We start from the raw sequence: 19,460 nt of genomic DNA on the forward strand, positions 1-19,460 counted from the left end.
ACATGATGTCCCTATGTCAGACCATCCAAGAAAAGAGCAATAAGAAGTGGTGTAGACTAGCATGTTGCCTCTTCTACTGCTTTTCGTTGTCTTTCTACTTTCTGTTTCTCGTTGCTCGACCATCTTTCGGGTCTTGAGTAGAGTAGGTGCTATAAAAAATATTGTTCAACAATCTTGAAAAGCTCACTAAATAAGCCTATGCCTGGGACTTCTGATATTCAACTGTTGGCACATTGATGTTGCTTCAGACTCAAAAATGTTTGCCGGGCTTGCCGGACGGGCTTTGAGAATATCGTCACACAAATCGTAGTATGGCAATCCTTTAAGTGATGAGTATTCTCTTTCGACTTATCATAGGCATGATGCTCACTAAAATAGCCTTCATGCGGCCGCGAGCCTAATCGACAATATGCCTGCGTTTTTTATTCGATGCTTCCCAACTCTTTGTGAATGCATTTCTAAGTTTACTCCACGAGTCAAATCTTCAGGGTATGGTGTAGCAAATGAATGGGCCTTTGGAGAGTCTATGGGCTCAAATTGCAGTCGCAGTATCAATCGACACGAAGCCAACTGTCTTGGAAAACTTAACTATCTTGGAAAACTTTGCTTTCTCTGGACACCAAAAGCTATTTTTCGTTCGTCGTAGAGAAAGCCTCCATCATTATTTTCCCGGGCCCCCTTTACGTTAAATGATCCGCTTGGAAAAAATAGGTGTAGAGCCTGGAAGAACTTGTAAAGCCGCGCGTGCCAAAGCCCCGCACAAAGTTTTGGCCCTTTTTTTCCCAGTCGCGCCTTTCTCGCGCCCTGCGCCCTTTTGCGCTGCGCGATTATTCTGCCGTGTTTTGGGCCCCGCGATCTCATGTTTATCACCATCAAGAAACCTTATGGCCAGCCGCTACAGAAATCCTAGCGGGCCTCGGTTTCCCAATGATGCGGCGCCTGGGGTTCTGGGATCAGTGCCCGAAAGCCGCTATCGGTACCTCGAATTCAAGCATCTTTACTTCCGCCTCCAGAGCCTTCTCAACCAGAAAGTTGTTCTTAGTTTGAAATACGAACAGTTGAAGACGCCAGAAATCCGGATGTCTCTCATTCGTCCTCTTGTGCTGCAGATCACCCAACTCAGCAGCTTGGCTCGGCTTCATGCGCTTTTCCAGCCCTCTTTGCACGACATCCATGAAACCCCACAGTTTGCGCCTTTACCCTATGGCACTGTGGCTTCCAACGTTTCCGAATCCTCCATCTCCACCAATGTCATCTATGTGCTTCTTCTTCTCCGATACGAGTACCAAATCCAGCTGGAAAATCATTTGGTGATGTATGACTTGCTTACCACAAAGGCAAATATTTGTGAGGTTTTGGCGATCCGCATGCTTCGAGAGTATCGGTCGATGGATCGAATTAACCTCCTTTTCCTCAACCCCATGCAGCTTTCAAGCGATCTGGCTCCATTAGCAAGCGAGCAGCATCACCTTTTGAAAAACACGAAGCATCTTGTGTGTTTCAACACGCTAGAGCTTTCCATCTTGGCCAAGGCCAAAAAATTTTTGTCTCAACCCGTCGTGATCCACATCTTGGACCGCATATACAATGGCGATCTCATTATCAAAGAGCAGCAGTACCCAAAGTCTGATGACGACTCATGGGCCAGTCTTCTTATTTCGTCGGCAAAGCCATCGGAAGACTCGCGGGAGTATCCGCTTTTGGGCCGCTCCTTTTCAGCCGAATTCAATGAAGCAGAGAAAAATGTCGTCAACTACAGATTCAACAGGACGTCCATGAAGAAAGTTCTTGTGCGCTCTCAGGTTGTCCCCAAGTATCAGGCTTTGGTGATTAATCTAAAGTATGGCATGCTCACGTTACTTTTCCTAGTGCTTGTTCTACGGCACAAGAACAACTCTTCAGAATTGGGCAACAGTTTTGTGGGGAAACTCATTTCCGTGTTGTTCTGGATGTTAGCACTCAGCTTCAATTTCGACAACATCGTCAAGTTGAGCCATATCGAGTTCAAGTTTCTTAAGAAAATCGTCTGGACATATTTCGATCTTCTCATTGTGTTTCTTATCGATACGTCATTTGTGCTACGCCTTCTTTTGATATTCGACAAAATCAGTGTCTCGACGTATTACAGTGTCTTCAGTCTTATTCTGATTTTGCTTTTTCCCCGCATGCTATCTGTGTTCAACAACTACGAGTTCTTCAACATGATGATCGTGTCATTCAAAAAGATGTCTTGGAATATGATCGCGATGTTCTGCTTGTTTGTGTCTTTGATTTTTGGCTTTTTCTTGTGTTTCATCACCATCACCATTGATTTATCAACGTATGAGGTTGCGTTCAGCATGCTAAAGCTTTTTTTCGGTTTCACCCCTGCTGTATGGGACCACTGGGATAGTTACAACCAATTGGGCCGAGCCATTCAGTTGGCCTATTTGTTTCTCATTCAGTTTATTGTTGCCACGATTCTTGCCATTGTTTTGGGCAATGTGTTTGCCAAAGTCAGCCAGACAAACAAGGAGGAGTTTGAGTACCTCAAAACAACCAATCTAATTATCTACTTGAAATGGGGCCACTTGCATTGGACGCAGGCGTCGCACATGTGGCTTATTCGTGTGTTTCATTACGTTGTGAATTTTTTCAAGTTGCCCATCATCTTGCTCATTTACTTCTATGAGCTTCTCATCAAGGACAACCGGCAACTTTTACGCAAACAGCAAAGCGACTTGAAGACATTCACATTCCTCACCCGTGAAGATGACTTTTACGGCGACAGCGATATGATGGCCATTCACGATGAGGATTCTGATGTCAGCACCATTATGTTGCGGCGAAATTCGGGCGCCGGTTTGGGCGCAGGAGGTGGAGGCGCCCTCAGTTCGACTGCGAAAAAGGCAAACCGACTCGCGCCTCAGCAGTCCATCAACACTTTTGCTGGGTTCCGTAGCGGCCTGGTAGAACTGGCCTTTTACGATGATTACATAGGGCACAAGCTTCGGGCAGAAATGGAGCAGAAACCGAAAAGCCATCAGCCTCGGCGGCACTCGAAGCTGACCAATAACGATATCATGGCCAAGTTGCGAGAGTTGGAGAATTTGGTGCGGGCGGGAGACGATAAGGGCCGGGCGACCCGCGTTCGCAGCGCCGCGAGCGAATTTGCAAGCGACCGCATAGCGTCGGCGAGCGAAGAAAGCAACGCCGAGTCGAGCGAAGAACAGTGAGAATGAAATGATGTAGGAAGAAGAAGAAAGGCAAAGAGACGGGTTGAGGAGAGATTGTGAAGATGAACTACAAGAAGATGAAGGACAAGAAATTGAAGTAAAAAGATGAAGGACAAGAAAATGAAGTAAGAAAATGAAGGAGAGATTGGAGGTTTGACGTTTCTACTTCGTGTATTGGGGAAAGTCTTGCAAGCGGTGCCGAGGTTGAGCATGTCGCAACATGCGGCTCCAAATTATGTCGCACTTTCTCCTCAAGAAAAATGTCGCACTTTGGCTCCCACTTGTTCCCTTGTTGCACTATTGCGGAAAGAATCGGATAACGTCGTGTGTGCACCACTGGGTCCTATTACCTCTTTCGGTGCGCGAGTCCGACACGGACAAGTGGTATGGCCCGCTAGATACTCCTTAACCTCTTCTGAGGTGGGATTATAGAAGATCCAGGTAGACGACATGCGAGCAGCCACAGAATCTGCAAAAAAAGTGTTCAGAAACAGCTTCTGTCCTGCAGCTTACAATTAGAAGTTTTCCCATTCGAGGAAAATCAACCACTAGCACGGCCGCCAATAGCGCGCCCGATACGCAATTTCATATGTAACGCCGATGTATGCACAGAAAAAGAAACCAAAAAACGGCCAGCTGACACTTTAAACTCACAAGATCCGAAGATCTTGCGCTCCATCTTTTTCTGTCTCGCTGACATTTATTCTTCCCTGAGCCCAGGCCTTCTTCACCTGACTCATCATCTGCAACCTAGAACCGGCTCTTTATCTGTTCGGTTTATCTGCCGCACCTTTTTCATCTTTTTTTTTTTCGCTGTCTGAATAATCAATTTGTTTCCTCCATGCCTCACAACACCATGCCCCATATAGAAGTGCCTAACAACCACGTGCAAATCGGAGGCCGCAAACTGAGACTTGCCGTTGTGCAATCTGAATTTGTCAAGGCCGGCATCGAAGCCAACTTCCCCGAGCTTTCGTGCTCCATTTTGGCCCTCAACACTTTGGGCGACAAGGTGCAAAACAAACCGCTCTACTCGTTTGGCGGGAAATCCTTGTGGACGAAAGAGTTGGAGATTCTTTTGCTCGAGGCCGTTGGCGACTATCCGCAGCTAGACATGATTGTCCACTCGTTAAAGGACATGCCTACCAACTTGCCGGATGAGTTTGAGTTGGGTTGCATCGTGGAAAGAGAAGACCCGCGTGATGCTCTTGTCGTCAAGAAAGGGCTTTCTTTCCGCCTGCTCAGCGACTTGCCTCCTGGTGCAGTTGTGGGCACTTCCAGTATCCGCCGTCTGGCCCAGCTTTTGAAGAACTACCCACACCTCCGATTTGAAGACATGCGGGGCAATATTGCTACTCGCTTGTCTAAGTTGGACGACCCCTCGTCGCCATTTACATGTCTCATTTTGGCGGCGTCTGGACTTTTGCGCTTGGGTCTTGGAGACCGCATTTCTGCTCCCTTGGATGCCCCAGACATGTACTATGCTGTGGGCCAGGGAGCTTTGGGCATTGAAGTCCGCAAGGACGACACAGTGATGCTCCTGGTTCTCCGGAAATTGGAGCATCTTCCTTCGGCGTACTGTTGCTATGCTGAAAGAGCCATGATGCGGATGCTAGAAGGAGGCTGTTCTGTGCCTTTGGGGGTGAAAACGCATTATAATGAGCAGACACAGCAGCTTTACTTCAAGGGAATCATTGTAAGTCCTGACGGAAAACAGTCCGTGGAGGCAGAACACACTAGCATAATCTACAATAAGGCCGAGGCCGAAGCCGTGGGTGAAGAGGTGGCCCGGAAATTGACCCATCTCGGCGGAAAGAAAATTTTGGATGCCATCAACTTTGAAAAAATCAATCAGCGGCCTGTGATAGGCGAAGTGGCTGATGGTGGAGAAGCTACGGTGCAAACGATATGATGATGGCGGGGAATAGAAACTCTAGCCTTGCATTTTCTTTATGGGTATTTATTCTGGGTCTTTAATTCTCTGTACATAGCAAGAGGTTTGGCGAGCTGTAATAGTTAATGGGCTCGGCCAGGTGTTGCACTATGGGCTTATGTCTATGAATGAATGAAGTCTGGTTAAAATGAACGGCAGCGTAGCGGACTACAATAGGAATGGAAAATGATTGTACGATTCGAAAATGACATAAGCTAAGCCAATGAAGGCTGGCAAGCTTTGTAAGCTTCCAGCGCCGCACCTAGACCAACTTTTTTAGTAAGCAAAATGAAAGCGAACTCGATGGTGGTTATTAGTCACGGTTATTAGTCACGGTTATTAGTCATTATGAGTGTCTAGACTTGGTACGATCGTTTGTAGAAATTCGCCGAACGAGGTTTTAGCGTCTCTAGGCTGGTGAACATAGCCAATCAATTTGTCACGCAGTAATGGCTTAGAAGAACTTCTACCATTATGAATTGTCGATTTTAATCTCAACGCAAGACTTGTCTGGCGTGATGAACCATTGAAACGAAATAATTGATGATAATCGGTGCATTTACTGGTTAGAGTTATCATCACACTATGTAATACAGCAGAATAGTCTTCTGAATGCAATCGAAGAGTGGCCTGGCTAATCTCGTTCATGTTAAACTTTATTGTCGTGAGGTTGCAAGTTTTATTGCAAGCTTTATTGCAAGCTTTATTACAAGTTTTATTACAAGTTTTATTGCTTTGCGTGATGCCATGGGTTGCAAGTCGTTATCCTTAATGCCATGGTTGCAAGTTCTTGTAAGATTAAGATTGTAGATCATATTGTGAGGCCCAGGCAAGCTCTGTCAGATCACCCACAATTTTGTCCTCAGGCTATTCGGCAACAGAGTCACATTGTTCCTTCTGCCAATTGCTTTGATAACATTGCATTGTGGACATTGACTGTGCATTCATGGTGCAATAGCCTGTGTCTTGATTGGGCAAGCGACCATGTAACTGATTATGCACTTGCAAACCTCTACCTACCAAACTATCTACAATTCACTTCTTTCCCCCTTTAATGTTGCTCTTTTCTTGCTCTTAGTGTTCTTCTTCTCGTGCGATGTCTTTCCTTCTTATTCATTTCGTTCTTCTCGTTCTTCTTCTCGCTCTTCTGTTTATCTACTGTTTGTTTTCGGTGTTAAGTCCGCCCATCGCCGTTACTCGACCGCGTCTCGATGTAAACACTCGTAAAGCCCTTTCTCAAACGGCGTAATGGCCCCACTCTTATGCAAATAGTTAAAACACATCCACAAACCAGAAGCCACCTGATGACAGGAGGCACGGGTGTAAGCCCATGTCTACTCTGCCAAAAGCGCAGAAACAGACAACGGAAAAATCGCCAACTGCAGCCATTGCCAAGTTACAACCATACTGTTCACGTGGACAGCTTTCTTTTTCTCCGACCTTGTTCCGTTGCTGTCACCAAAGGGACAAGGCTTAAATTAGCGGCCTGCACAGAGGCGCAGCACCCGAGTCGGACCATCGCTCGTATACTCGTTTACACCAGTGCGATGTATACGACTTGCATAATACTAACAAACCTCAGGACAAAAGAAAAAAAAGTCTTGCAATAAATACCTTCTCTTGTCCTCCCGTACCGGTAACAAGAAACGTCCCTTTCAACATGGATATCGTCCTTGAAATCGCAGACACTTTCCTCTTGGATAAAGCCTATGCCCGGGCCTTCCCGAAAGACGGAGCCGTGGCCCAATTCTTCCTGGAAAAGTTCCAGGCGCCAGTCTTGAACAACTCGGCCATCACCACCTCGTGGAACTTGCCGCCGCCCGTGGCCTACTTGACCAAAATCGTCAGCAACTACCAGAGAAAAGATGAAATCTACGGCCAGGTGCCTCCCATCTACTTGCCGCTTACCGAATACACCGACATGTCTTTCCTTTCGAGAAGCAATGTGTTCAGAGAGTTCCTCTCGCTTTTTGTCATCACCACCGTCTTCGGCTGGCTCTTGTATCTTCTCGTGGCGTCTGCGGCCTACGTTTTCGTTTTCGACAAGAAGATCTTCAACCATCCCAGATACTTGAAGAACCAGGTCTCCTTGGAGCTCTGGCAGGCCATGACCGCTATCCCCGTTATGGTGACGCTCACCATCCCGTTCTTCCTCTTGGAGTTGCACGGCTTCTCCAAGTTGTATCTCTACGTTACCGAAGAGACCGGTGGATGGAAAATGTTCTGGTTGCAATTCCCCATGTTCATTTTCTTCACCGACTGCGGCATCTACTTCCTCCACCGCTGGTTGCACTGGCCCTCCGTGTACAAGCGCTTGCATAAACCTCACCACAAGTGGATTGTTTGCACTCCATTTGCTTCCCACGCCTTCCATCCTGTGGACGGCTTCACGCAATCTTTGCCATACCACTTGTACCCTATGCTCTTGCCTTTGAACAAGGTGTCGTACTTGTTGTTGTTCACCTTTGTCAACTTCTGGACTGTCATGATCCACGACGGATACTATGTTTCCAATGACCCTGTGGTGAACGGAACTGCTTGCCACACTGTTCACCACTTGTACTTCAACTACAACTACGGTCAATTTACCACCTTGTGGGACAGATTGGGCAACTCTTACAGAAGACCAGAGGACACTTTGTTTGTGAGAAACTCCTCCAAGAAGGATGACGAAAAGGTCTGGGTGGACCAAACACAGAAGATGGAGGTGATCCGTGGTGAACTTGAAGGTAAAAACGATGACAGAGTTTACGCAAAGCCGTGATTGAACATTGCCTGGTGCATTTCTTATTTTGTTAGTTATAGATGTGTGAATTGTGTTAAGACATGGCTTATGTAGAGTGTACAGGTTGGTTTCTGTTTGTCCAAGCGCTGATTGTCTATTCGAGTCATGGATCTGAATTGGGACATGGTAATTATTTCTTAGTCTAACGGTGTTCTAGTTTAACGTGTTTATGTTTTTATACAACTGTAAATGGACCACAGAGGTGAATAAAGATAACCAGACAAGCAGGCATTCTTAGTCTTCTTGTATTAAAGCAAGTTTACAAAACTAGACTTCAACCGATAGCTGTGAGTCAAGCCGGGGCCAAAAAGATAAAAAAAGTGGTTCTCTCCGAAAACATCGATCGGCAGAGCTCTTATTTTTTCGAATTTGTCATGTTCAACTAAATTTAATACTATGGCTTGTGAGCAGAAGGCCATAATCATGTATGACATCCTATTCTGCTTAATACTTTTTCCATTCTTCACCATACTAATTGGTATCCGAGGCATTGATGTATCGAATGTAAATTGAGTTTTCTTGTATCCATAAACCATTAGGCCAATTAATTACGGAAAGTCCCATGTGCTTATAAGACCGAATAAGATATTCTACAGAAAAGTGACTGACTGAAAATTTCAGTAAGCGAAAACAGATAGCAGAATCTGTGAACTTTAGCACTTCTATTCATTTCCAACTTTTCACCGCTATTCATATCCAACTTTTCACTTCTATTCATTTTTAATGCTTACTTTTATTCTTTGATTCTTCCGCAGATTCTCAACATCGCCTTAAATCCGCTACTCCATCACTGGCGGCCTGCACATAGATGCCACACCTAATCAGAATCTTTTTATCAAACCCCCACATCCATCCCACCACAGCGTATCCCAGCACGATTTGAATATTTGCGATGCAATTGCCGCAGCCAACAATCATGGCTCTGAGCCTGATTCTAACCATTGGGCCCTACCGCCATCGAAAAGACATGAACAGACAACTGGTGCTACTGAAGTATCTGATTCTCGGGTACATCGCTGCAGGAACGTACGGAAAGGTGTACAAGGCGCTGCTGAAGCAAGTGGTCAAGCCCGACTCCGACGAGAGCTCCGATATGGCCGTGGACGAGCCGCCTCGGACAGAAAACGAAGAGGAAGTGCAGTTCTACGCTATCAAAAAGTTCAAAAGCGACAACCACCTGGTTTCCAAAGCAGCAGGGGCACATGCGGGTGGACACCATCCGCATGACATCAACGGGCACGAGGTTTTGCATTACACCGGGATCTCGCAGTCGGCGATTCGGGAAATGTCGCTCTGTCGAGAGCTCAGCCACAAGAACATCACAAAACTCATAGAAATCATATTGGAGAACAAGTCGATCTTCATGGTGTTCGAGTTTTTCGAGCACGACTTGCTCCAGATCATCCACTACCACTCACACCCGGAAGTGAAGCCCATTTCAGAGCAGACAGTGAAACTGCTTATTTGGCAAGTGTTGAACGGAGTGACGTTTCTCCACAAGAACTGGATTTTCCATCGCGACTTGAAGCCGGCCAACATCATGGTTTCCAGCGATGGCGTGGTGAAAATCGGCGATTTGGGCCTTGCCCGGAAGTTTAACAATCCGCTCCAAAGTCTTTACACGGGAGATAAAGTGGTGGTGACCATCTGGTATAGGGCACCTGAACTTCTCTTGGGGACAAGACATTACACTCCTGCCATAGATCTCTGGGCCGTGGGATGCATTTTGGCCGAGCTTTTGTCGTTGCGTCCCATTTTCAAGGGCGAGGAAGCGAAAATGGACATGAGCAACAAGAAACAGATCCCGTTCCAGAAGAACCAGCTCCAGAAGATTTTCGAGATTTTGGGCACGCCGTCGTCGGAGCTGTGGCCCACCTTGTCGAAATACCCAGACTACTACGTTTTCCAACAGCATTTTTTGCTGAACAGCTCTTCCATCTACCAACCAAACCTCACAGGGTGGTTCAAAAACATTGGCGGGAAAAACAAACAGTGTTTGGCTCTACTTCGTGAGTTGTTCCAGTACGACCCAATTTCACGTATCACGGCCGATGACGCTTTGGTACACCGGTATTTTTTGGAGCACCCACCCGTGAAAGAAAATGCGTTCGAAGGCATGAATGTTCGCTATCCGAAAAGACGTATCTACACAGACGACATTGATATTATTTCGAACAATGGCGCTATGAACGGAACGAAAAGACACGGTTATGAGGACGGGCTTCTCCGGAAAAGGCAACGGTAGGTTATACATAGAAGAAAGTATCTGGCACAGGAGCTACTGTAGATCATTTGAACCGCAACCACTAAAGTCAGAACCTTACAAAAGAAAGAGGAGACGCACGGAATTCGACGGCTCTATAGCGAAGAACTTTACAAATTCATGTCTTGACTGCTATAGATATTATTCTTAGCGTGGCTCCGATTTTAAACTAGAGGGATACATAGACAATCATAGCTACCCAAGATTTGCGTAGGGATGTTAATTACATTAATCACTCTAATATTCATGCTTGTAGGTCCTAGTTGTATAGATTGTTGTTATCTACTGATTGCTTCAGTTTGCTTCATGAGCGCCATAAAGTCAAATTATAGAATCCAATAAGAGAGTTTTTGGCATGAAAAGTAATTTAGTACGGAATAGATTTGTCCACTTTTTCGACACGTTTCGAAATCTAGGTTTGATCAAAGCATAATTGGGACCATTGACTATATCTCGTTTGCACCCCATCAAATCCTGTATCATCTGATTGTATTTATCAAACGTTACTTCAACACAGTTGGGCATATTTATAAAAGGTTGAACATACGGTTAGGTGGTAGAGTGGTTAGTCTAAAAATTTTGTATCGAAGTTTAAGGTTATTTGGACATTGCATAATCTTTTTCGCCAACGTTATTCCAAATTAATACAGATTCTCCACGCTTCTGGCAAAAAACGCGAATGTACTTGTCTCAGATATGTATCACGTAAAAAGTTACTCATCTTCAAAGCTGACAACCAGAATCTCATTGCATTCTGTTCCTAGCCGTCAAAGACCAACATTCAAGTCAATCTTTCTATGGCAACCACAGTGTACGAAAAGAAAAAATGCCTATATAGTGGTCCCTTTTGTGACATTTACTCGGCCACAGATGGCAACAACAAGCCCGTGGCATTGAAGGTCGTTGATTTGGACTTCCTCCAAAAGCCCCATAATTTCCGCCAGGAAATCCGCTTGCTTCGGCGGCTAAAGCATCCTGGAGTGGTTGAATTCCTTGACGAGTACAAATCAGGCGAAGACTTTGTGCTAGTGATGCCATTGTACGCTGGAGACTTGGTTTCAGTGATGGAGTCCCACAAACGGAAACGTGTTCGCTTCAATTTGGCCGATCCCACGGCAAACACCATCACAGAGAAAAACGAGCTTCCGCTAGGCGACTGTCGGAAAATCGTGGCGCTGCTTCTTGAATCCATCAAGTACGTGCATTCTCAGGGCATAATCCACCGCGATATCAAGCCGGCGAATATCATGTTCAGCCTGTTGGAGGATTTGAGTGCGCCCGTCCTTGGCGACTTTGGCATTGCATACGATACAACCACTGAGTCTGTTAGCGAGCCGTCGCACGAGAAAATCTCCGACATCGGCCTGGGGTACTACAGGGCGCCGGAGCTTTGCTTTGGTGTTTCAGACTATGGCTACGAGGTAGACTTGTGGGCCATGGGGATTGTCATCAGCTATCTATATTCGTCGGATGGAAAGCCAGCAAACTACTATAAGGAGCCTGGAATGGGCCACGGTGCGGAACTCAACGACCTTGCGTTGATCCAAGGCACTTTCAATGCTTTTGGCACACCTGACGCCTTTAACTCTGAAAGTCCCTACTACTGGCCTCGCTTGGCCGACCCAGATTGTCATTTCACTGCGTTCAACTATGCAAAACAGGAGCGCAAACCAATAGACAAACTTCTACCCCGTTGCGACGATGCTGAAGTTACACGAGTCTTTGAGTGGTTGACGAAATATCATGGGCGGGAGTTGCATCTTTTGTCCAAAAAATAGGAGAGAAGGGATCCAGTTGAACAAGTCCCCACAATCCCTGAAAGACTGGTATTCGAATGTCTGTCTTGCGGTAGATATAGTAGCTTTTCGATATAGAGGACTCCAGGATATGCAATATTATCCCGCAAGTACCAGTCTCTAACAGTTATATTGAGCAGGCAACAGTTTAAACAACCCGATATTTCACTCAATTGATGAATTCGCTTGATCATCAACCGTTATCCACATCCAAAGTTTCTGAGGAGCCACGATGGAACCTAAAAATGGTGACAAATTAAAGTGATGGTGGAATTTGCATTCTGGTCTACGCTTCGATCCAAGGCTGTCCATAGCTCTTCGGACAAGCCAGAGAAGAGAGGGGCCGTTTAACGTACTAAGAATAGTACAAATACACTCAAGTACACTAGATTGCAATTGTGGTCATCCATACTCGAGAGTACTACATGAAAGTACCGTGTATGGTGTTTTGAGTCTTCCATGTCCTGCCTGGTATTCTTGGCAAGTCTTCTCCTGTCTAGTGTTTTGTTCTGTGCATTCTTCTCCACATTGTTCAATAGCCTGTAAGGGTCGACCATACCGGCTCAAATCTTTAATGCAATCAACGACGGTTTGTAAAGAAAGGGTAGTAAGAAATGGTAAGGGCTAGTAGGTCAAAATCAGAACTCCTCAATCTGCTAGCATCGGTAAACGGGCAAGTCCAGTTCAAAATGCCAGACGGGAAAAGCTAGTAAAAATGCCAGACGGGATCCTAGTAAAAATTTCAATACGGTCACCAGACAGTCCAATTCTAGTATATCCCAAGCCGCTCTTCTCTTTTCCAGTACCTGCCTGACGTCATCCACTGGCCTGAGACAAAGCCGAATTGTCTCCGCGCACAGCGTGTGAAGTTGGCCGGAACAAGGCGGAAAATAAGGCGCGGCTCTCCCCGCTCTCGCTCCCCACCTTTGGGCGAGAGGAAAAAGCTGGCGTTTCGTTGCTGGGAACCAGACATATATTGCCGGCTTTTTCGCATTTGCCCGTTTCTTTCCACTTGCCCACGTCCAAGTTGCCGAGTATCCAGCTTTCCGACGCTCTTTTATCGGACATTCGCCGCCATGACCACTGTAATCAAAAGCATCGACAAGATGAAGCCGCGAGGCGGAGACAACTGGGTCCGCACGCTTGACTACGATTATTTGGAGCGGAACTACAACATCCACAAGTACTACCCGCAGTTCATCCACAACACGGACATTTCCACGCCCGAGCTCCGCGCCGAGCTCAGCGATAAGCCCATCTATGCGCAAGCAAGCAAGTTGGCCCAGGCGAAGGGCGCGACAGAAAAGGCGCCGCACAACCGCAAGGGCCAGAACAAGAAACAGAACGACAAACACACCCAGAATCAGAACAACAACCACACCCAGAATCAGAGCAACAAACAGAACAACAAACAGAACAGCCAACCAAACAAGCAGATCCAGCACCAGAACAAACCTGTCCAAGCGCCCATCCAGTTCAACGAAAAGTACACCGAACCCGCGGCGGCCGTGTTCCAGGTCGCGCCGCCCCGGTCGCGCCAAAACAGCGTGCGGCCCGTGGAAAAGTTTCCTCGCACAAGCTTCTCCGACCGCTTAAAGCTCATGATGCGCCCGCGCAACAATCAGATGGAGCGCACGCGCTCCTTCGACCAGACCCAGGCGACCATGACCTCTGCCCGCCACACCACCATCGAGGCGCGCCGCATGAGCGATCCTACAAGTACGTATCCATTTGCTAACAGGCCAGCCTTTAGATTGAAGATTGATGATTAGATGTTGATTAGATGTTGATGATTGAAGACTGAATTTCTTCATCTAATGACTATCTGAACGGTTCCTCCCGTCCTACTCTTATTTTTTACTCTTACTTGTTTCTTCCTTTTATTCTTCTTTTGTTTCCTCATTCTTCTTGTTGTCCTCATTCTTCTTTTGTTTCCTCATTCTTCTTTTGTTTCCTCTTCTCATTCTTACTCCATCTTGCTCTTCCCTTGGGCGCAACTTTCTGCGTCTCCTGCAGAAGCGAATAATCCATGCGGGGACATTCTGCCTGCACTCCTATTGTCAGCAAAGTGTGGGGTTCACATACTTTGCTCCGCCAAAGCGACCGCCGTCTTCCGTCTCGGGCAAAGCTGCCCGGATCGCTATTCCGAAGCACCGTGGCCCTCAAAAAAACCAGAAACATTGCGGGCTTGGCTCGTTTTTTCTGGCGTTTTCTCTCCAATTTTCCCCACACGTGATGTTCCCGCACGTCGTGCACGCCCAAGAAATCGGCGTGACCTACATTCACCTCAAGCAAAGTTTCGTGGAGACACTCTTTTTCTTTGACTTGAGTACATTCGGCGCCAGTCTTTTCCCACTTTCCTCTGCACTTCGTTTTTCCCTCTTAGGACCGTTCGACATCGAACCTTTTCGTTTTTGTTTCCTCCTTCCTCTTTGCCGTTCCGCGGCTTTCTCTTGTGGCCCACATTGTTTGCAATCACATCAAAGCCCTTCCATCTACTAACATGTCCAAAATAGATATCATAACTGAGTCCGTCCAAAACGGCCACACAGGCGAGCCCGAGTCCATCCTGTACACTCAATCGCAGATGGTGGGCCACGGCTCGTTTGGTGTTGTTTTCCAAACGCAGATCTTACCCAGCAACGAGATTGCCGCCGTCAAGAGAGTTCTCCAGGACAAGCGTTTCAAGAACAGAGAACTCCAGATCATGCGCGTTGTCCACCACCGCAACATTGTCGACTTGAAGTACTATTTCTACACCAACAACGAAAAGAACGAGCTCTACCTTAATTTGATCTTGGAGTTTGTTCCGGAAACATTGTACAAGGCGTCGCATTACTACGTGTCCAAGCGATTGCTGATGCCTGCTTTGGAAGTGAAGTTGTACACCTACCAAATGTTCCGAGCCTTGAATTACATACACTCACAAGGCATCTGTCATCGAGATATCAAGCCGCAAAACTTGTTGATCAATGCTGAAACTGGCGTGTTGAAGTTGTGCGATTTTGGCTCGGCAAAACTTTTAAATCCTGCCGAGCCCAATGTCTCGTACATCTGCTCCAGATATTACAGAGCGCCCGAATTGATCTTTGGCGCCACAAATTACACCACAAAAATCGACGTTTGGTCCGCAGGCTGTGTGATGGCCGAGTTGATTGTGGGGCAGCCGTTGTTCCCTGGAGAGTCAGGCGTGGACCAATTGGTTGAAATCATCAAGATCTTGGGCACGCCAACCAGAGAACAAATTAAGAGCATGAATCCAAACTACACAGAGTACAAGTTTCCGCAGATCAAGCCTATTCCCTTGTCAAAGATTTTGAAGAAGACGTCCAACGACTGTATTCTGTTTTTGGTGAAGGTGTTGGAGTACTCTCCTGTGGACAGAATTTCGTGTGTCGAGGCCTTGTGTGATCCATACTTTGACGAGTTGAGACAGGAGGCCACCAAACTTCCAAACTACCGAAAGTTGTTCAGCCAGCAGTTTTACAACGGAGCATCGTCGCATAACCCTCACCTGAACAATGCCAATTACCAGTTGTATTCGAGCCAGCCCGATTCGCGCGAGCTTCCCGAGTTGTTTGATTTTGACGATAGAGAATTGTCTGTCGAGCCAAAATTGAACAGCGCCATGGTCCCTGACTTTGCATTAAACCGCTTGAAAATTACTCGAGGAACCTCCTTGAGTGACTTTGTGCCCATGTCGCCTGAGGAGTTGCGGGTGACATTAGAGTAGCCATGACTACCGCGACAACTCATGACCATGACGACTATAGGCAAAATACAAAAGATAGCAAGTGTGCATCACAGGGTCTTCCTACTACTGTGAGGGTATAAGATAGTAGGTTTTGGTATTTCTAGGAGCTGGAGGACCCGGAGCATTTATTAGCTCTTTCGTTCGTTACCTTTGTTTTCTAATCTACAATTCTGGTGCACTTCTTAATTGACGATTCTGAAGTTTCTCTTGTTTAATCGAGTTTATCTTGCCTAGGGTATTTCTCTGGTTTAGTGTATTCAGGTCTAGTCTATCTATGATCTATTTAATTCTCGAGCTTAGTCTAGTATTTTCAACCTTCATTTTTCCAATATAATCTTCTGGATTTTTGTGTCGTAACATTTGCGGCATCATTTACGTTCCTTACACTGCCTCCTTCATGGTACAATTTGATATATGGTACAACCTTAAAGCCTGGGTTTCTCTACCTTCTTTACCGTCTGCACAGGTGTGGAGGTCTTGGGCTTAGCCTTCCTTGAAAACATCTTGGTGAATGGTAAAACAAACCATTTGGCAAACCAAGGCATTCCCACAAGACTAAATACCAAGCGAATGGGAAACAATGCCTTGACAATGACATAGGCGTAAGCACCCTCCATTATAAACTTGACCTTGTCGTTCAATGAGTAATTGCCATAGTCCCAGTTCGCCATGGCCAGATCAATGACTTTCGTCCCCTTTTCGATAGCCCAGGCAGGCAAGTCCATCGACGCAGACATGAACAAGTCATGATGCTGATGAAAAACATACCAGAGTCCAACCAAGGGCACAATCGCTGTGAATTCATGAAGAATAAGAAAAGCAGTCACATGAGACACTGGGGCTCCGATAAACTGCGTAGTGTAGGGCCGGAGAAATCGAGGCACACGCTTCAAGATTGGATGTTTCCGGTATGTTTCTTCAAGAGCGGCGTCGCTTTGTTTAGGAGAAATGGGCGCAACAGGCTTTATCTCAGTTTTGGGTAAAGGTTCGGTTTCACTTCCAACTTTGCGGTTTGCGGGATTTCCGCCTTTGAACAACAACGAAAGGGGCGACACATGAAATGTGCGGTTCAGATGGAACGATATAAGACCGCGTGGTCTCAAAACACCAATGGGACGGAAAAGAAGCATGGAGATCAGAAAGGAAAGACGATTGCTGATAGTGAGGCGTCGCACGTGACTCCAACCATGAACCTTGAACTTGGTGGAAACTACTACAGATGAAAATATAGTTATTTTTTCTGTCTGTGATGCTTGATGCTTCTTTGAAGAAAGTGGTCTTTTGGGATTCGGTTCTGGCATTTCTGGTGCTACAATAAGAGAAGTATATCGATTGAACATGTCTGTATTGGCAGGCGACACCTCTTTCGGAGTGACTTACAAGGACTACTTTCATGTTAGATAGTTCTACCTGCTCAAAATGATTGGCAATTGTGGGTCCTATACTCTTGTTTCCATCACGAGCGGAAGTTATTCTCACTTTTATAAAGTAACTCAATACATTCTAACTTTAACGGAAACACTTACTTGTATTAGAAAAAATGAAGGGTGAACGTTGCTAAATCCATCTGTAACTTTCTAGGCAAGAATTGATAGCGACTATAATGTTTAGTTGCATGAAGTAAATTGCTCAGTAATACATGAATAAGCATTGCTAAAAATGCACCTTTATTCTGCTTTTTCTTTTAATCTTGACATTGTCCCAATTCTTGGTGAAAGAGTTCAAGGAATTACAAAACGTTGACTAAATGCGAGTACATTATACTTAACGCCGTTGCTGTCTGAAAAGTCAGCTGCTCATTGAGTTAACTATCGCATTTATTTTTCATTTATTTCTCATGAAGAAGAGTGATCAGTTTCGGAAGACTTTGCTTTTTCGTTTTTGCTTGTACTACCTCATAGTTTTATTCTAGCTTCGAATCTTGAATTTTTCTTCATATTCAAGTGTGATGGTCTGCACCAATGCCGCCACTCAGTATCACGACCCGATAAGCGTATGCTTAGCCGTTTAGCGCACCGAAAGAAAAAAGATCGGCCCATAAGCAGAAAGTCAAACAGGAAAATACAAACAACAAACAAATGACCATTTCGTACTATCTCGTATTTCGGACTAAGCATCTCCTATCTGACTAATCATACTCTCGTTTAACTCAATTTTGGGGCACAGCCAACTATAGTATATGGCTGTATCCTGCACAGTACGCGTGTCGTATAGCGCTCGCTTACTACTTAACAGTCTTTGTTTCCACCGCATCTTTTTGAGATACTTCCTTCTACATTTTTTTTGCCCCATGCCTTCTGTTTACATTGTTTCGACCGCCAGAACTCCCATCGGTGCTTTCCAAGGAAAATTGAGCTCGCTCTCCTACACCGACTTGGGAGCTCATGCTGTCAAGGCCGCTTTGGAAAAAGTTCCACAAATCAAACCTGAAGACGTGGAAGAAATCATTTTCGGCGGTGTCTTGCAGGCCAACGTTGGCCAGGCCCCTGCGAGACAAGTTGCCTTGAAGGCTGGCCTTCTGGAAGCCGTTGTTGCATCCACCATCAACAAGGTTTGTGCTTCGGGTATGAAGGCGGTCATCTTGGGCGCCCAAACGATCTTGACCGGTACTGCTGACATTGTTGTTGCCGGAGGAGCCGAGTCCATGTCCAACGTGCCATACTACCTTCCTTCTGCTCGTTCAGGTGCTCGTTACGGTAACGCTACCATGGTGGATGGTGTTCAGCAAGATGGTTTGTTGGACGTTTACGAACAAAAGTTGATGGGCGTGGCTGCAGAGAAATGTGCCGCCGACCACAACATCACACGTGAGCAGCAGGACGAGTTTGCCCTTGGCTCATACCACAAGGCACAACGTGCCACCGCCGAGGGCAAGTTTGCTGCCGAAATCGCTCCAGTCACCATCAAGGGCACGCGTGGCAAGCCAGACACGGTGGTCAGCGAGGACGAGGAGCAGGCCAAGCTTGACGAGGCCCGTTTGAAGTCCGCTCGTCCTGTGTTCCAGAAGGAAAACGGAACTGTGACCGGCCCTAACGCCTCGAAGTTGAACGACGGTGGTGCTGCGCTTGTTTTGGTCTCTGAGGCCAAGTTGAAGCAGTTGGGCTTGACTCCTCTCGCCACCATCAAGGGTTGGGGCGAGGCAGCTAGAGCTCCTTTCGACTTCACCATCGCTCCATCTTTGGCCATTCCAAAGGCCATCAAGCATGCCAACGTGTCTTACGACGACGTTGACTTTTACGAGTTGAACGAGGCCTTTTCTGTTGTGGGCTTGGCCAACGCACAAATTTGCAACTTGCCTCTTGAAAAGATCAACGTCTACGGTGGAGCTGTTGCTTTGGGCCACCCATTGGGATGCTCTGGTGCTAGAATCATTGTGACATTGATCTCTGTCTTGTCGCAAGAAAACGGAAAGATTGGTGTTGCTGGTGTGTGCAACGGTGGAGGAGGAGCCTCTGCTATTGTTATTGAACGCGTGGACCCAGAGTCTAAGTTGTGAGCGAACGACCTACTATGAATCCGTATGAAATGTTTCTAGATCTTTAGTTTCCTGGCCGATCTATTCCGAACAGCATATAGAAAGAAGTTAAGAGTATGGTGTGTAGAATGCTGGTGGAGTATCTTTTCGACGAGTATATGCTAGTGCTAATGAAAATTAGAATGAAAGTCTACCAATACCGAATCTCAAGCGTACCAGAAGACTTTTCGCAACGGAAG

General features: G+C 46.3%; 9 protein-coding genes across 9 annotated transcripts; 8 read left to right on the forward strand and 1 right to left on the reverse strand. All coding sequences in view use genetic code 12, as the record gives it.

Moving 5' to 3' along the window:
- Positions 1 to 884: 884 nt before the first annotated feature.
- FGR29 (Fgr29p) lies at positions 885 to 3,215 on the forward strand (the record flags this gene model as incomplete). Its single annotated transcript, XM_002615061.2, has 1 exon — positions 885 to 3,215. One exon carries the CDS (start codon positions 885 to 887, stop codon positions 3,213 to 3,215), a length of 2,331 nt encoding a protein of 776 aa, XP_002615107.2.
- Positions 3,216 to 4,056: 841 nt separating this feature from the next.
- On the forward strand, positions 4,057 to 5,127 carry HEM3 (hydroxymethylbilane synthase; the record flags this gene model as incomplete). The annotated part of the gene is made up of 1 exon (XM_002615060.2): positions 4,057 to 5,127. One exon carries the CDS (start codon positions 4,057 to 4,059, stop codon positions 5,125 to 5,127), a length of 1,071 nt encoding a protein of 356 aa, XP_002615106.2.
- Positions 5,128 to 6,808: 1,681 nt separating this feature from the next.
- ERG3 (C-5 sterol desaturase) lies at positions 6,809 to 7,912 on the forward strand (the record flags this gene model as incomplete). Its single annotated transcript, XM_002615059.2, has 1 exon — positions 6,809 to 7,912. One exon carries the CDS (start codon positions 6,809 to 6,811, stop codon positions 7,910 to 7,912), a length of 1,104 nt encoding a protein of 367 aa, XP_002615105.2.
- A 913-nt stretch (positions 7,913 to 8,825) lies between these two features.
- On the forward strand, positions 8,826 to 10,178 carry SSN3 (cyclin-dependent serine/threonine protein kinase; the record flags this gene model as incomplete). Its single annotated transcript, XM_002615058.2, has 1 exon — positions 8,826 to 10,178. The coding sequence occupies one exon, from the start codon at positions 8,826 to 8,828 to the stop codon at positions 10,176 to 10,178; it is 1,353 nt and encodes a 450-aa protein (XP_002615104.2).
- An 815-nt stretch (positions 10,179 to 10,993) lies between these two features.
- Positions 10,994 to 11,974, forward strand: CAK1 (cyclin-dependent protein kinase-activating kinase; the record flags this gene model as incomplete). Its single annotated transcript, XM_002615057.2, has 1 exon — positions 10,994 to 11,974. The coding sequence occupies one exon, from the start codon at positions 10,994 to 10,996 to the stop codon at positions 11,972 to 11,974; it is 981 nt and encodes a 326-aa protein (XP_002615103.2).
- Positions 11,975 to 13,068: 1,094 nt separating this feature from the next.
- FOB63_004121 (uncharacterized protein) lies at positions 13,069 to 13,764 on the forward strand (the record flags this gene model as incomplete). Its single annotated transcript, XM_002615056.2, has 1 exon — positions 13,069 to 13,764. One exon carries the CDS (start codon positions 13,069 to 13,071, stop codon positions 13,762 to 13,764), a length of 696 nt encoding a protein of 231 aa, XP_002615102.2.
- Positions 13,765 to 14,495: 731 nt separating this feature from the next.
- On the forward strand, positions 14,496 to 15,725 carry gsk3 (GSK family serine/threonine-protein kinase; the record flags this gene model as incomplete). The annotated part of the gene is made up of 1 exon (XM_002615053.2): positions 14,496 to 15,725. One exon carries the CDS (start codon positions 14,496 to 14,498, stop codon positions 15,723 to 15,725), a length of 1,230 nt encoding a protein of 409 aa, XP_002615099.1.
- Positions 15,726 to 16,171: 446 nt separating this feature from the next.
- On the reverse strand, positions 16,172 to 16,876 carry FOB63_004123 (uncharacterized protein; the record flags this gene model as incomplete). Its single annotated transcript, XM_002615052.2, has 1 exon — positions 16,172 to 16,876. One exon carries the CDS (start codon positions 16,874 to 16,876, stop codon positions 16,172 to 16,174), a length of 705 nt encoding a protein of 234 aa, XP_002615098.2.
- A 1,049-nt stretch (positions 16,877 to 17,925) lies between these two features.
- Positions 17,926 to 19,242, forward strand: ERG10 (acetyl-CoA C-acetyltransferase; the record flags this gene model as incomplete). Its single annotated transcript, XM_002615051.2, has 1 exon — positions 17,926 to 19,242. The coding sequence occupies one exon, from the start codon at positions 17,926 to 17,928 to the stop codon at positions 19,240 to 19,242; it is 1,317 nt and encodes a 438-aa protein (XP_002615097.2).
- Between the last annotated feature and the right edge of the window lie 218 nt (positions 19,243 to 19,460).

Source organism: Clavispora lusitaniae (assembly GCF_014636115.1).
Source record: "Clavispora lusitaniae strain FDAARGOS_655 chromosome Unknown tig00000187_pilon, whole genome shotgun sequence".
NCBI classification, from domain to species: Eukaryota; Fungi; Ascomycota; class Pichiomycetes; order Serinales; family Metschnikowiaceae; genus Clavispora; species Clavispora lusitaniae.